Source organism: Triticum aestivum, chromosome 3D (genome assembly GCF_018294505.1).
Source record: "Triticum aestivum cultivar Chinese Spring chromosome 3D, IWGSC CS RefSeq v2.1, whole genome shotgun sequence".
Lineage (NCBI taxonomy): Eukaryota > Viridiplantae > Streptophyta > Magnoliopsida > Poales > Poaceae > Triticum > Triticum aestivum.
Genome location: NC_057802.1, coordinates 568,293 through 582,768, shown reverse-complemented (window position 1 = coordinate 582,768; position 14,476 = coordinate 568,293). Strand labels below are relative to the sequence as shown.

At 46.1% G+C, this 14,476-nt stretch overlaps 1 protein-coding gene across 2 annotated transcripts; it reads left to right on the top strand.

Moving 5' to 3' along the window:
* Positions 1–322: 322 nt before the first annotated feature.
* LOC123073517 (probable glycosyltransferase At3g07620) lies at positions 323–3,224 on the top strand. Of its 2 annotated transcripts, none has more exons than XM_044496615.1 (7): positions 323–624; positions 899–1,015; positions 1,172–1,210; positions 1,285–1,374; positions 1,467–1,597; positions 1,799–2,147; positions 2,269–3,224. In XM_044496615.1, exons 1-7 carry the CDS (start codon positions 376–378, stop codon positions 2,953–2,955), a joined length of 1,662 nt encoding a protein of 553 aa, XP_044352550.1. In that variant the 5' UTR covers positions 323–375; the 3' UTR covers positions 2,956–3,224. The 2 variants fall into 2 exon arrangements, with proteins under 2 accessions (XP_044352550.1, XP_044352549.1); XM_044496614.1 differs by having other exon boundaries at positions 1,464–1,597.
* Positions 3,225–14,476: the final 11,252 nt, after the last annotated feature.

The window sequence follows — 14,476 nt, the reverse complement described above, 5'->3', positions numbered from 1 at the left end:
GCATATGATAAACTGGACCATTGCAAGAGTCAGAGTCGGTTTTTGGGGCGGGCTATCCATAATGCTGAAGATCCTCTACAAAAAAAATAAAATCGACGGATCCAAGATATGATTTTCTTATTCTATATAAGGTAATGAAATCACAAATATTAATCACATCCTTCCTTGTAAAAAATGAGGATTCTTTAGCTACTACTATACTATACTAGTAATAATTCATTCAAGAGGAGGATGAGCAATGGGCATGTGGCACCGGGGGCAAATCCGTCAATCTCCATCGCCCACCGCTGCCGTGGACTACCCACGCATCACCATCACCGGCCACCCCCCGCCTCCGCCGCCGCCGCCGCGTCTCCGGCGACCACCGCCCCCGAAATGCCGCACCCTTTTCTGCTGCGCCGTCTCCTCACCCGGCGCCGCGTGGTCCTCGCCTGCGCCGCCGTCACCGTGCTCGCGGCGGCCGCGGCTCTGCTTCTGGCTGCTCCGACCACCGAGGTCCCCGGCCGCGCCTTGCTCGTGGCTGGCGCCCGCCTCCACCCCAGGCCCCGTGCTGCCGCGGCGGGGCGCTCCCCGGACGACGCCCCCTCGCCCTCGCTGCCGCCGCCCCCTCCCCTCAATGCCAAGGTGCGTGCCGAGATTCCGTCGCAGAGATTATTTTTGTGCTCCCCAAGTTCATAATGCAGATTTGAAAAAGCGGTTGAAATGCAGTCAAAATCTGGCTTTACCTGCATAACTCTTGCTGAACATATAATCCTTAATTATGAGTTGAAATGTTGGACTTTGGGTGATTTGAACCAGTTATAATGAGCCTGCATATGGGATGGATAGGAGAATGTGATGCAGTTGGATCTTGGATGGATCTGAGCATGCAAAATGAACTGTTTGTTTTGCTTCGCAGGTCCGTTTGCCATCTAAGATATCACCGGCCCCTTCCATGTTTTCGGCGCCGGTGCCTTCGCCGGCAGAGAATTTTGATGATGGATCAACAGAGGAACCCGAGCATCCTGATATGAAGGTATTTTTGCTTTTCTCTGCAATTTTTGCTTCTCTTGGGGTAAGACATATGCTGATGTACAGTAGGAAGGTTAGCATGCTGTGCTATGTTTTTTATACGCATAGAGTATCCGTATGTCTTATTATAGCCTCTAATTAAAAGTTACTGATTCGCTAGGAAAATCCACTGAAGGAATCGGCCCCTTTTCTCCAGGAGGTACATATCTAGTGCTGGGTAGACTTTTTTTTTAGCAATTGAAACTTCTAATTTTAACCTTTGCAATTGTGAAGCCCATTTCCAGTGGTCCTCCTACAAGGAGGTCTGACGTCAGCGAAGACCTTGACGAGAGTGGAAATGCAGAACCGCCTCCAAGGCCAGAGGTTAGGGATTTACCCCTTGTGTGATGCAATTTCTATATTCAGCATCTGGAGTCGACATGGTAAAATTATTTGTTGAACTGTCGATTTAGCAGATGCCGCTTTGGTCAACGAAGGCAGATGAAGAACTTATATATGCAAAGAAAGAGATTGCCGATGCGCCATTGGTAGTTGGTGACCCTGATTTGTATGCACCTCTATTCAGGAACATATCTGTCTTTAGGAGGTAAGGCGCTGGTTTGCCTTCATATTCTCTAGCTATAGTTGGTACGTACCAGCCTGTAAAGTATGAACCCACTCATCTAACTGCCCAGTTATATGTAGGCAACTTTCTTGTTCGGTCATTTTGCCCGTAAAATGAAATAATGTTTAATTTTCTTCAGTTCGGTAGATGGTTTATTAAATTACTTTCAACTTATGCTTGTAGGAGTTATGAACTGATGGAGAGGCTTCTTAAGGTTTTCATATATCATGATGGAGCAAAACCAATTTTTCATTCTCCGGAGTTGAAGGGCATCTATGCGTCCGAGGGATGGTTTATGAAACTCATGGAGGCAGATCAGAATTTTGTTGTCAGGGATCCAAACAGAGCGCACCTGTTCTATCTGCCGTATAGCGCTCGACAGCTGGAGCATAATCTTTATGTGCCTGGATCAAATACACTCGACCCGCTGTCTATATTTATGAAGAATTACATAGATATGATCTCTGCTAAGTTTCCGTACTGGAATCGGACGAAAGGCGCCGATCATTTTTTTGTTGCTTGCCATGACTGGGTATGTTTCGTCACATGCCTGCATATTTATCTTTGAAGAGTCACTTAAATAAAATCAGACGACTGTTTATAATTACAAGTGAAATCAGTATCTTGTTACTGACACGAGGTCTTTTTTGCAGGGACCTTACACGACCAAATTACATGACGAATTGCGGAAAAACACCATCAAAGCTCTCTGTAATGCAGATGTCTCAGAAGGGGTTTTCATCCGTGGAAGGGACGTGTCCCTTCCAGAAACATACCTCAAGTCTGCAAGGAGACCTGTGAGAGATATCGGCGGAAAGCCAGCGGCCGAGAGATCTATCCTGGCCTTCTTTGCAGGGCAGATGCATGGCCGTGTTCGGCCCGTCCTTGTCAAGTACTGGGGAGGCAAGGACGCGGACATGCGGATATACACCCGGATCCCACGCCAAATCACTCGGCGGATGAACTATGCCAAGCACATGAAGTCGAGCAAGTACTGCATCTGTCCAATGGGGTACGAGGTGAACAGCCCCCGGATCGTGGAGGCGATCTACTACGAGTGCGTCCCGGTGATCATCGCCGACAACTTTGTGCTCCCGTTTGACGACGCGCTTGACTGGACCGCGTTCTCCGTGGTGGTGGCAGAGAAAGATGTACCCAGGCTGAAGGAGATCCTGCTGGCGATCCCGGAGAGCAGGTACATAACCATGCGGTCCAATGTGAAGAAGGTGCAGAGGCACTTTCTGTGGCACACGAAGCCCGTCAAGTACGACATCTTCCACATGATCCTGCACTCGGTTTGGTTCAGCCGGGTGAACCAGGTGCACCAAGTAGAGCAGTAACAGTAGAGCACTATAGTCATCTTCCACCTTCAGGTAAGCTCTTTAGTCTGAAGAAAGCAAGGAGGTGATGTAACCTGACCTCGATAGACACTTGTAGTATTCTAATTGTAACCCGATCTATACTCTGCCTTGCAAAGAAAAAGGAGAGAAAATTACAGAGTTGAGCTCCTGACATTACTGAATGTGGCGACAGAACATTTACATGTGGATGTATAGGTCGAACCAACTAACAGAAACATATAACTTTCACATTATTATTGACCTGATTATTGACATGTGCATGGGTCGAATCAACTAACAGAGACAGAGACATATGACCAGTAAGATCCTGAACCTAAGGTCGTAACTGCAAGTGATTCATCTAGGTGAAGATCTCTCTTTTTACTTGAAGCAGTAAGATCCACTAAATTTCACAGTCCAGCACAACAACTCTAAAATGAGCCTAAGGTCGCCTAACCAAAATTTGATCATCTTCATTTGTGCTAACCAGTTTTTTTGGCTACTGTTCTATAGTAGATTACAATTTATCTGAGCACAGCATGGTTCAGGAACAGAGGTATAAATGCCTTTCTTTTGATTGGAGATCTTTTTTTTCTTTCTGTTTTTAGACAGTGTAGATGCATGCTTTATCATTTGGATTTTCTTAGCCTCCCATTTGATATGTTCCATAGTTTCTTTTGTTTGTGGGAGTTAATTTTTTTCTGTTTCTGGAGACTCTGTCATTTGCAAACAATACTAAAATTCAGGAACTGAGACAAATGTGTGCTTCATTTGTTAAGAGTTGAATGGCATATTCCATTAGCCTCCCTGTTGATATGTCCTGGGTTCTTGTATATTCCCTCAACATTTATGCGACCTCAAACAATACTATAAATTCAGTAGGAGACTATACGTACTACAATTCATTCAGTATCTGATAACAATACTATATGCTCATTCAGTAGAACAGATATGGAAGAAAGATATCTGATAACAATGGTTTTGGAACTGTACACTATGGTTGTAAATCAGAGAAATATTCAGGAAATATCACAATAGTATAGGCATGGTCTTCTTTACATCTTGGTACCCCAATAGTTACGTGTTGAGACATTTATATTATTTTTTTGCGAATCGACACATTTATATATGCAACTCAACAAATACTGTTGGAGACATAGACTTGTTTTAGTAGATGGGCGCACCCAAATTTGGCAATACGTATGTACCTGCTGTCAACTGAGCACACTATCAATGTAAAAGTTCAGTTGCATTCTATAAAATGCATGATATTTTAAAAACCTGTGAACATTTTACAGTCCGTCTAGCTGCATGTTTTGACAGTCCGTCTCAAAGAAGACGCTACCCATGCCCTGGACCTCGACTAGCTGCATTGCCTTAAGAAGTGCGACAGCTTCAGCATGTTCAGGAGCCATCAGAAGAAGATCCCGAGCAATGACACCCCATCCGCCTTCTCACATCACCCTGTTGAAAGCCACATCAACGTTCATCTTAATGATGTCTCCATTTGGGTTGCAAATGTTGAATCCTCTTTTCCTTGGGGCATAAACACTCCTTCCACTCCGCAGTAAAGCGCCCGGAAAGCCTGCGATCATACCACCATGATTTGCCTTGTTCCTTTCATACCACCATGACCACTGACCACAGCAAGCAGATCGTGCGCAGTTTAGTGTCCTCTGGCAAATTTCCTTTGGAGTCTGAGAGAGGAGTATGCCCTCCTATGTTATGTTTTGACACATATTTTTTACAAACGACGACTCAATTACTTCAATAATTTCTCGTCCCTCCTGCAAGGACATACCAACTACTTGCGACCACTTCATTTCTCTCCTCCTCACATGCTGTAAGGCTACTCACGCACTGAATTAGCGAGAGTTATAGTTGCTCAGAAGCTTTTTCTTATCACAATCACATCATACGTACGTGTATCTGCCTCAATATATACCACCTTTGCTTCTCCCGTTTCTCCCATCAAAACCTTGTAGAAACCTTAGCTCCTGGTGCATCGGCCAAATATGTCACAAATTAGTTACACTTTCACATGCAGAGGGAAAATGGATTGAACAGATTATCGTACGTCATTAGTACTATATGCTTGGTAGGCATCAAGAATTCTCTATAAATGTGGCCGTATGCATCGTTTTGATGCAGAGGCCGGGGAGTCCCCCCTTTTTGAAAAAAAGGCATCAAGAATTCTTGTCGGGGAGATACATGCACAACGATCGATGCTTTGTGCCATGCCCAGCCCCTTCACCTCCAGCTAAACATCAATACATGCACAACTAGATTGTCTGTGCAACGCTATGTACACTTATACACCCCCGAGCCCCTCGTCCGTTCATATCTTTTGAACAAATAGTTCAAATTAAGTTTTGTTTTCATATTCGTGTTTCTTGTGACTGTTGGATAATGAGCAACTTACTTTACTGAGGGCCAAAGGCCAATACATATACATGTGTGGTAAAGTGCAGGAAACCCCTTATACAATGGGGATAAACTGAAAAGAAACTATACACATCTAACACCCCCCCTAAAACTCATGGTGGATCAACAACACTGAGTTTGGGCAGGAAAAAGGCATGCTGCGCTCGAGTCTGTGCCTTCGTGAAGAAGTCAGCCAACTGTAACTCAGAGGGCTCATAGTGAAGAGCGAGAGTCTGATCCTGCACAGCAGCACGCACGAAGTGGGCATCCACACCGATGTGCTTAGTGAGCTCATGCTTCACCGGGTCACGCGCAATACTGATAGCACCAGTACTGTCTGACAGTAAGGGAGTCGAGGTAGCAGCAGACACACCAAAATCCTCAAGTAACCACCATAACCAGATCACCTCAGCCGTCAGCATAGCCATGGCTCGCAACTCAGCCTCTGTACTCGAGCGAGAAACTGCAGTCTGTTTCTTTGTCTTCCAAGCAATAAGAGAGCCACCAAGAAAGACACAATAAGCAGAGCGTCGATCAGAGGGATCACTAGCCCAGGTAGCATCAGAGTAAGCCTGGAGCTCAAGAGAACTGGAGCGGGGAAAGAAAAGGCGCTGAGAGATCGTGCCACGAAGATATCGTAGAACACGGAGGAGGTGACTATAGTGGACAGAGGTGGGGGCTGAAACAAACTGACTCAGGATGTGAACAGGATAGGAGATGTCAGGACGTGTAACAGCAAGATAGACAAGGCTACCAACGAGGTGACGATAGCGAGTGGGATTAGGAAGAGGGTCACCATCAGAGGCACGAAGCTGAACGTTGAGCTCCATAGGAGTCACAACGGTGCGGTCATCACTGAGAGCAGCTCGAGCGAGATGATCCTGAATATATTTCTCTTGAGAGATGTAGAAGCCATCAGAGGCCGAGGAGATCTCAATCCCAAGAAAATAGCGAAGAGGACCAAGATCAGTCATGAGGAACTGGTCGTGAAGGCGGGCCTTAACAAAGGCAATGTAGTCAGAGTCGTCACCAATGATGATCATGTCATCAACATAAAGAAGGAGAAGAGTCCGACCACGAGGAGACGTGTGAACAAACAACGCGGGATCATGATCATTGGGCAAGAAACCAGCGGCAGTCACCACAGAGGCGAAGCGCTCAAACCAGGCGCGAGGGGCCTGTTTAAGACCATAGAGGGAGCGGCGAAGTCGACAGACCATACCGTCAGGAGCATAGTACCTCGGTGGTGGCTGCATGTAAACCTCCTCACGCAACTCGCCATTGAGAAAGGCGTTCTGGACATCAAGTTGAGAGATAGACCACTGACGAACAGAAGCCACAGCAAGGAGAGTGCGGACAGTGGTCATATGAGCCACAGGAGCGAATGTCTCATCATAATCGCGTCCCTGCTCCTGCTGGAACCCACGGGCCACAAGACGAGCTTTGTAGCGCTCAAGGGAACCATCGGAGCGTGTCTTAATCTTGTAGACCCATTTGCAGGTGATGGGGCAAACACCGGAAGGAAGGGAAACTAGCTCCCATGTACCAGAGCGCTCAAGGGCAGCAAGCTCTTCTGCCATCGCAAGCTGCCATTCAGGTTGAGTCATGGCAGTCTGATAGGAAGTGGGCTCAGCAATAACAGAGAGACCATACCGATCAGGAGAGTAGCGATCAGGCGGGGGGCGAGGCCGAGCCCGGAGGTTGTGAACCGGGGGAGGCGTGAGGAGAGGTGCACCAGAGATGGAAGGCGCGTCAGGGGAGACATCCTCAGGACGAGGGCGACGAGTATAATGGAGAGGGAACGGTGAGAGAGGGCGACGGACTGGAGATGATGGTGGAGAGGTGGAGGAGGAGGATGGAGAAGATGGGATCGGTGGTGAAGGAGAAGAAATGAGAGGTGCCGGAGAAAGAGATGACACAGGAGGCACATAGGAGGGTGTATCGGGAAGGAGAAGGAAAGAGAGATCGTCCACATAGAAACACGAGGAAGAAGGACGTGGGTAGTAGGAACGAGACTCGTCAAAAGTCACATCACGCGAGATGCGCAAGCGACGACCCACAGGATCCCAACATCGATAGCCCTTGTGCTCATCACTGTAACCAAGGAAAACACACTCAACCGACTGAGCAGTCAGTTTGGTGCGTTCTCGGGGGGCAAGAAGAACATAGCACACACATCCAAACATACGGAGTGCGGAGTAGTCAGGAGAGCGACCAGTGAGACACTCCAGAGGAATACCACCCTGCAAAGCAGTCGATGGCTGAATGTTGATGAGATAGGTGGATGCAGAAACAGCCTCAACCCAAAAATGGGGTGGGAGGGAAGCAGCAATCATCAGCGCACGAGCCGTCTCAAGCAAATGACGATGCTTACGTTCGGCAACGCCATTCTGAGCATGAGCACCAGGACATGAGAACTGAGAAAGAGTACTCTGTTCCGCGAGAAAACCACGCAACAGCTGAGAGATATACTCTCCAGCAGAGTCAGCACGAAAAGTACGAATGGGCGTGGAAAACTGGGTACGAACCATGGCAGCAAATCGTTTGTATATAGAGAGAACCTCACTACGAGATTTCATGAAGTAGAGCCAAGTGCAGCGAGAGAAATCATCAATAAACAAAACATAGTAGCGATGACCACCTTTCGAATCAAAGGGAGCAGGACCCTAGACATCAGAATGAACTAAGTCAAAAGGACGCTGAGATACAAACTCACTAGTAGGATAAGGTAACTGAGTCTGTTTGCCAAGTCTGCAACTATTACAATGTAAGGAGACATCTCCAGATACAGACCCTAAGAGGCCCTGACGAACTAACGAAGACAAGCGAGAGCCACAGATGTGACCAAGACGATGATGCCACTGCTGGAATGACGCAGACGAAGAGGCAGCAAGAGCATGGGAGTTGGCAGAAGTGGTGGCAGCGGAAGGAACACAAAGCCAGTCAACCTCCCAAAGGCCCTCTGACTCACGGCGCCGGGGGCCAGCACCAACCAAAGCCTTGGTGCGACGATCCTGAATGGAGCAAGAGTCGGTATCAAGAATGACACAACAACCAGAATCAGTGAGTTGGGCAGCAGAAAAAAGATTCATGGTAAGGCGAGGAACATGGGAAACACTAGGAACAGAAAAGGATGGAGTGGAAAGAAGACCAGGACTAGCAACAGGAAGCGGTGTGCCAAGGCGGTAAGAACATTAACAGGTGAATCGAGAGGTCGGAGAGAAGACAACACAGAAGAATCAGAAGACATATGAAAGGAGGCTCCAGAATCCAGAACCCACGAGGATGTACCTGACTGTGTAGAGGCCTGCGGTGATGTAGAAGGGGATGTAGTCATAGCAGCAGCTGAACCAGTCGACGAGGAGCCAGAGGAGGCAAGTAGACGCTTGAGGCGTACAATGTCCTGGTCAGTGAGTGACTGAGTCGAGGAAGACGCAGGAGGGCCACTGGAAGGGGAGCGTCTCTGGTCTCGCTTCTTCTGGCGACAATCAGACTCTGGGTGACCTGACCGGGAGCAGTAACCACAGAAAGTGTCACGGCGCGATGTACTCTTCTCAGCATAAAGAGGACGGCTCACCCCCCCTGAAGGAGTGGGCAAGAGTGGTGGAGCAGTGAGGCGAGCAGATGACACAGGAGCCCGGGTGGCCAACACGGAAGGAACCACAAGTAACCCAACAGAGCAAAGACGGGTCTCCTCAGCACGAAGCTCAGCAAGTACCTCCGAGATAGGAACACGACCACGAGCAAGTAAGTGAGCCCGTCGGGGCTCAAACTCGCAGCGGAGACGAGATAAGAACTCATGAACCCTCTGAAACTCCAAGTCAGACCGCGTAGTCTGACAGCAACGGCAAGTGCCACAAACAACTGTCCTCAGTGAGTCAAGCTGACGCCAGATGGTAGAGCACTGTGAATAGAACTCATCAACAGACGAGTCACCCTGTTGAAGAGCATGCTCCTGACGCACCACAAAGAGGTATAGAGCATCGCCAGAGGGCTGATAGCGCTGACAAAGATAGGACCACATTGCTGCAACAGTGCCGAGGCCCATAAACTCCGAAGCAAACGAAGGACACTCGCAGTGAGAACAGCAGCAGCCCGAGCATCATCATTGCACCACTGAGTGTAAGCAGATAGATCATCCCGGTAGACAGAAAGAGCATCAGAATATGCGGATACCTGCTGATCATAAGCGTCAACCGCAGCATCATCGAGAGCCTTGGCGGCATCCCGGTCAGCTTGAGAAGCATCAGCAGCAAGGACCGGCGGCACTGGTGGGATTGGGGCCACTGGCGCAACAGGGCATGGCGGACAAGGGACCTCGCCAGAGAGAACACCCCACAGAAGAAGTCCCGCATATGGATGCGCATGAAGCCCACAAACTCAGCATTGCTGGTGCCATCGAAGATCACCGAACATCGAGGAACAACAACATAGCCCGAAGAGGACATGACAAACTTTCTGTCTTTTTTTTTGAGGTCAATTGCTCAAGACTCGATTTGGATCGAGGAAACGGCAGAAGTGCACGCGCTCACGCACGGGCGAGGGAGCGAGCCAGGCAGGGGGCGCGGGATGAGCTGGCCCCGGCCGGATCCGAAGCAAGAGGGCCAGCCGGAGGGAGCGAAGGGGAGCTGGCCCCTGCCGGATCCAAGGGGCGGCGACGGCCAGCCCGTAGGAGGCGACGGCGACCACCCGGGAGTGGAGTCAGCGGGCGGGACGGGTCGGGAAGACCGGATCCGCCAACAGAGGCATCCGGATCCGCGACGAAGAGGGCCAGCGGAGCGAGGTGGAGGGGCGGTCGGCCGGTCAGGAGACGCCGGCGACCGGGCCGGTCCTGACAGGAGACGGGACAGGGAGGCCGGGGGTGAGCCGTGCAGGGGAGACGACCGGATCCACGGCGAGTAAGAGCAGCGGCAGCCGGATGGCAAGGGGACGGATTGGGGGGAGAAGCTAGCACGGAGTTGCAGCGTGCGAGAGAGAGGGGAACCTAACATCTGATACCATGTTGGATAATGAGCAACTTACTTTACTGAGGGCCAAAGGCCAATACATATATATGTGGGGTAAAGTGCAGGAAACCCCTTATACAATGGGGATAAACCGAAAAGAGACTATATACATCTAACAGTGACAAGGGCTTTCAAATAAGATACACTTTGAATACGTTTTGACTAGTTTTTTCATTGTTAAGTTTCAAATTTTGAAACTTAGTACGAGCGACCGACAAAATCACAACTTTAGTACCTGCAAGTGTGTGACCGACAAAAAAAATCGCTTAAAGTTTATACTCTAAAACTTGATACGAGCCACCAAGAAAATCGTAAATATCATATGCAAAGTCGTAAGTTTTAAAGATTGAAAATTAAAACTTACGATGCCCTCGTGCGGGATCAAACTACTTTGCGAATCGCTACGCAATCAAACGTCCGAACATGGCTGGGCAGGTGCATGCCCCTGTTAGTTTCCATATGTCATCCTAGCTATCTAGTTTTCATTGAGAAAGTTCACGTGACTTGCAGAAGAGGTCAACAAGACAATATTGACGGATTAGATGAAAAAAGGAGAGGAAAAACTATCCGACGCATACATCCAGGGCTACATGCACTAAAAAAGGGGAAGTTGCTTTATATTACTACCTGACATTTTGTATTAGTGAACAAAGTGATTCTCGGTTGGCTTTTGAGACTGACATAGCCATGGAATGAAGGTATGCAGAAAATTTGCCAACGCAAACCTTTGCGACATTGGATCCAACATCCGGGCTTACAGTTTGGTAATTAGAGACCAACAATATTGGTATTCTTCAATATAATCTAGAATATGCTCCAAAAAAGGTATGGAATATAATATTACAAAGTTTAACTTGGAAAATGTACACCTTTAATTTTGGAACAGACCAAGTATCAAGTAGCTTCTCTTGTGACAAATACCTAAATTTCTGCCTATTCGCTAGCATGTTCTCCCGCCAGCGACAAGAACTTAAAGTAGATCCACTACATTCCTTCTCTCCTCACTAGCTCTAATATTACATGCAAAGTGGTAGGTGCAACATAGCTAAAGGAAATAATGAGAGATAAAGATACATAAACCGCTCACTCCTACGGTTCCGTATAATTTCTCTCAACCCATCAAGATTACACTTCAACAATGGTCGATATTTATCACAACTTTTCTCTACCATCTTCAGCTATTTGAATACCATCTTCGTAGGACCCTCAAGAGCTAGCACATATTATAATCGTGATATCTCAGGATAGCATGTGTGTTGTATACTCATTGGCATGTGATTGCATTAGAATCCACCAAATTTAAGTTAGTGGCACAAGTTAATCACCACAGGCTGCTGTAAATCTTGGATAATATGTAGGATTGGGAGACATGACGAATTACATTCTGCGCTGATCCCAGTTAAAATGAAAATTATTGGGGCGCAAGATTGAAAATGAGCCAACATGGCTCTGTTAGGTTTTGCTGAAAGCCACCTCATGACTTGAATCCCCGAAGTTCACCCAACTGAAGAGCTTGTTTCTCTACTAATGATCCACAATACCGACCTAAGAGGGTAGCTTAGCTTGGTCTTCAAGAGCAAGGTGCTCTTATATATCCTCGTCATAACTTGAGCTGGCAAAAGACGAGCCTGATTCTTTGGACTGCGGCTCACACCAAGGCTACAACATGCAACCCCAAGCACCCCAAATCGGATGCATGACATTGCTACCTGGCTCAGATGAGCCGACCAAGATAGCAACTAAGCATGCCCGAGATAAGGAATACTTGCTAGGAATAACCAAATTCGAAGTAAAAAGTTTGTTCTAATGTGTGCATGCACAACAAATTGTTTTTTCTTTTGAGAAGGGGTAGTCCTGTGCACCATCCTGATGTACATGCACTAGTGCAGAACCGGGCTTTAGCGCCGGTTCGTAAGGGCCTTTAGTGCCGGTTCCACAACGGCACTAAAGAGTGGGGACTAAAGGTCCCCCCTTTAGTATCGGTTCATCACGAACCGGCGCTAAAGTGCCACCACGTGGCACGAGCCAGGCCCGGATGCGTGTAGGACATTAGTACCGGTTGGTAACACCAACGGTACTAAATGTTTGGGGGTGTTTTGGTTTTATTTTTTATTTTTCTTTTAATTTTATGTTTTCAATTTAATTTAATGATTATTTTAGTTGTTAAATCATTAGGTGAAAGTACCGCAGATTAGTTTTGACTGGATGCATGTGGATCCTAGCTAAGTGATCAAGTATATGCCATATCCATATTATACTTGATTACCTATAATTAAGTGATCAAGTATAATATGGATATGGCATATACTTGATCACTTAGCTAGGATCCATCCAGCTGAAATTAATCTGCGGTTTCTTTCATAAATGATATAATAACTAATCATCATCATCATATATATATATATAAACTCTTGCATCATATGATCAACAACAATATACTAGCTAGCTAAAAATCATCATAGTCGTCATTACCACTGTTTAATCATCATAGTCATTACCGCTATCTAATCACCACCAACACTAGCTTAAAAAGAAACATTCACTTGTACCAGAAGCTAAGATATCATCGAGTTCAACATGGTCATGATATTATAAGCGTTCATAACACCACAAAAGCAAATCACTCTTTGAGATTAAGTTCATGACGAAGAATACGGACATGAGAGGACAAGTACTAATTAAGAGCATGAACTAGCTAAATCACTCCTGCTGCTCTCTCTCAGGTAAAATAGCATAGAACATGTACAGCTCTCCTGATTCATCATACTGGAGCATGCAGATGAACTTGTCTCCTAATCATGGGCTGCGCTTCTCATTGTTGCCCCTAGTACTTCTTTGGGATCGTTAACAATTTTGCTTCAATCTTCACTATTAAGCATTCATCGCTTTTAGAAATCCTGAATGCACTCATGTGCAATGTAGGATATCTTGGCCGTAAGCTAACCATTGACATGTGACCTTTAGTCTCGATCCACTGAGGCACAACTGTCATCGGGAGTCCCTGTTGAAGAACATCGTATAGTAATTAATATACTTAGCAATGAAAGTTTAGCAAAAAAATAATGTATGCAAAAGATGCACTGAGGACAAATACTAAAAATCTTACCATCTTTCGTAAATAGATGTGACCGTCGTTCAATACGATCACTATTGGTCGCACGTTTTGAGTACTAACATTTCTAAGTGCAGGAAGAAAATTTGTCTTGACAGTATGAAGATCCTCAAGCCATGAAATATAATGACTTATCTCCTCGCAGTTTAGTTCAGCTCCGGGACAGTAGTAGGTCCTGTCTACCAAGCGCCGGACATGTTTGCTTGAATGGAAATAAGCTATCAATAGAAATTAGTTGTCAACTATTTTTGAATAAACAATATCAAAGACATAAATATGGTTGAGAAACTCACATAATGGTAGAACTGGAGGCATCTGCACATCGACCCAGATGTCTTTATTACCTTCAATATCATCTTCCGGGCGAATATCAAAGGTGATAACCATATCAGGCTCAAATGCATAAGCCTTGCATAGTGCTTGCCAAGTTTTGCATTCAAAATAGGTGTACGTGTCTGCATTGTATAATTTGACATTGAAAATATAACCATGCTCGATTTTCAGGTAAATTCTCTTTACCTCCATAGTTTCCATAGCACTGAAACCTATCTTATCCAAGACAAAAATTCTTGCATGGCAGGGGATGCGTTAGTAGAATAGTGAAAAATTAAAATTATAAGTTGAAGCAAATGAAGCATATATAAGTCATGCTTAATTACGAAGAAAGACTTGTCGTTGTGACTTACTGTATCCACTTCGAAGGTCTCATCCAGCTTGATGCTGAAGCGCCTATCATCAACAAGGAAATTTCTGTCGCACAGGTCGCGCTGGTCTTCACAGTATTCGCACATAATGAAATCTTTTTCGTCGTCAGACATTTCCTATGTTCATATAGGTGAAACATTAAACACTTACTAGTTCTATTAATTCAACTACTTCTATTAATTCAACTAGTTCTATTAATTCAACTAATTCAACTAATCATTTATTAAAAATAAACTTGTTCTATTAATTTTCTTACTAAAATAAAGTAGTTAGT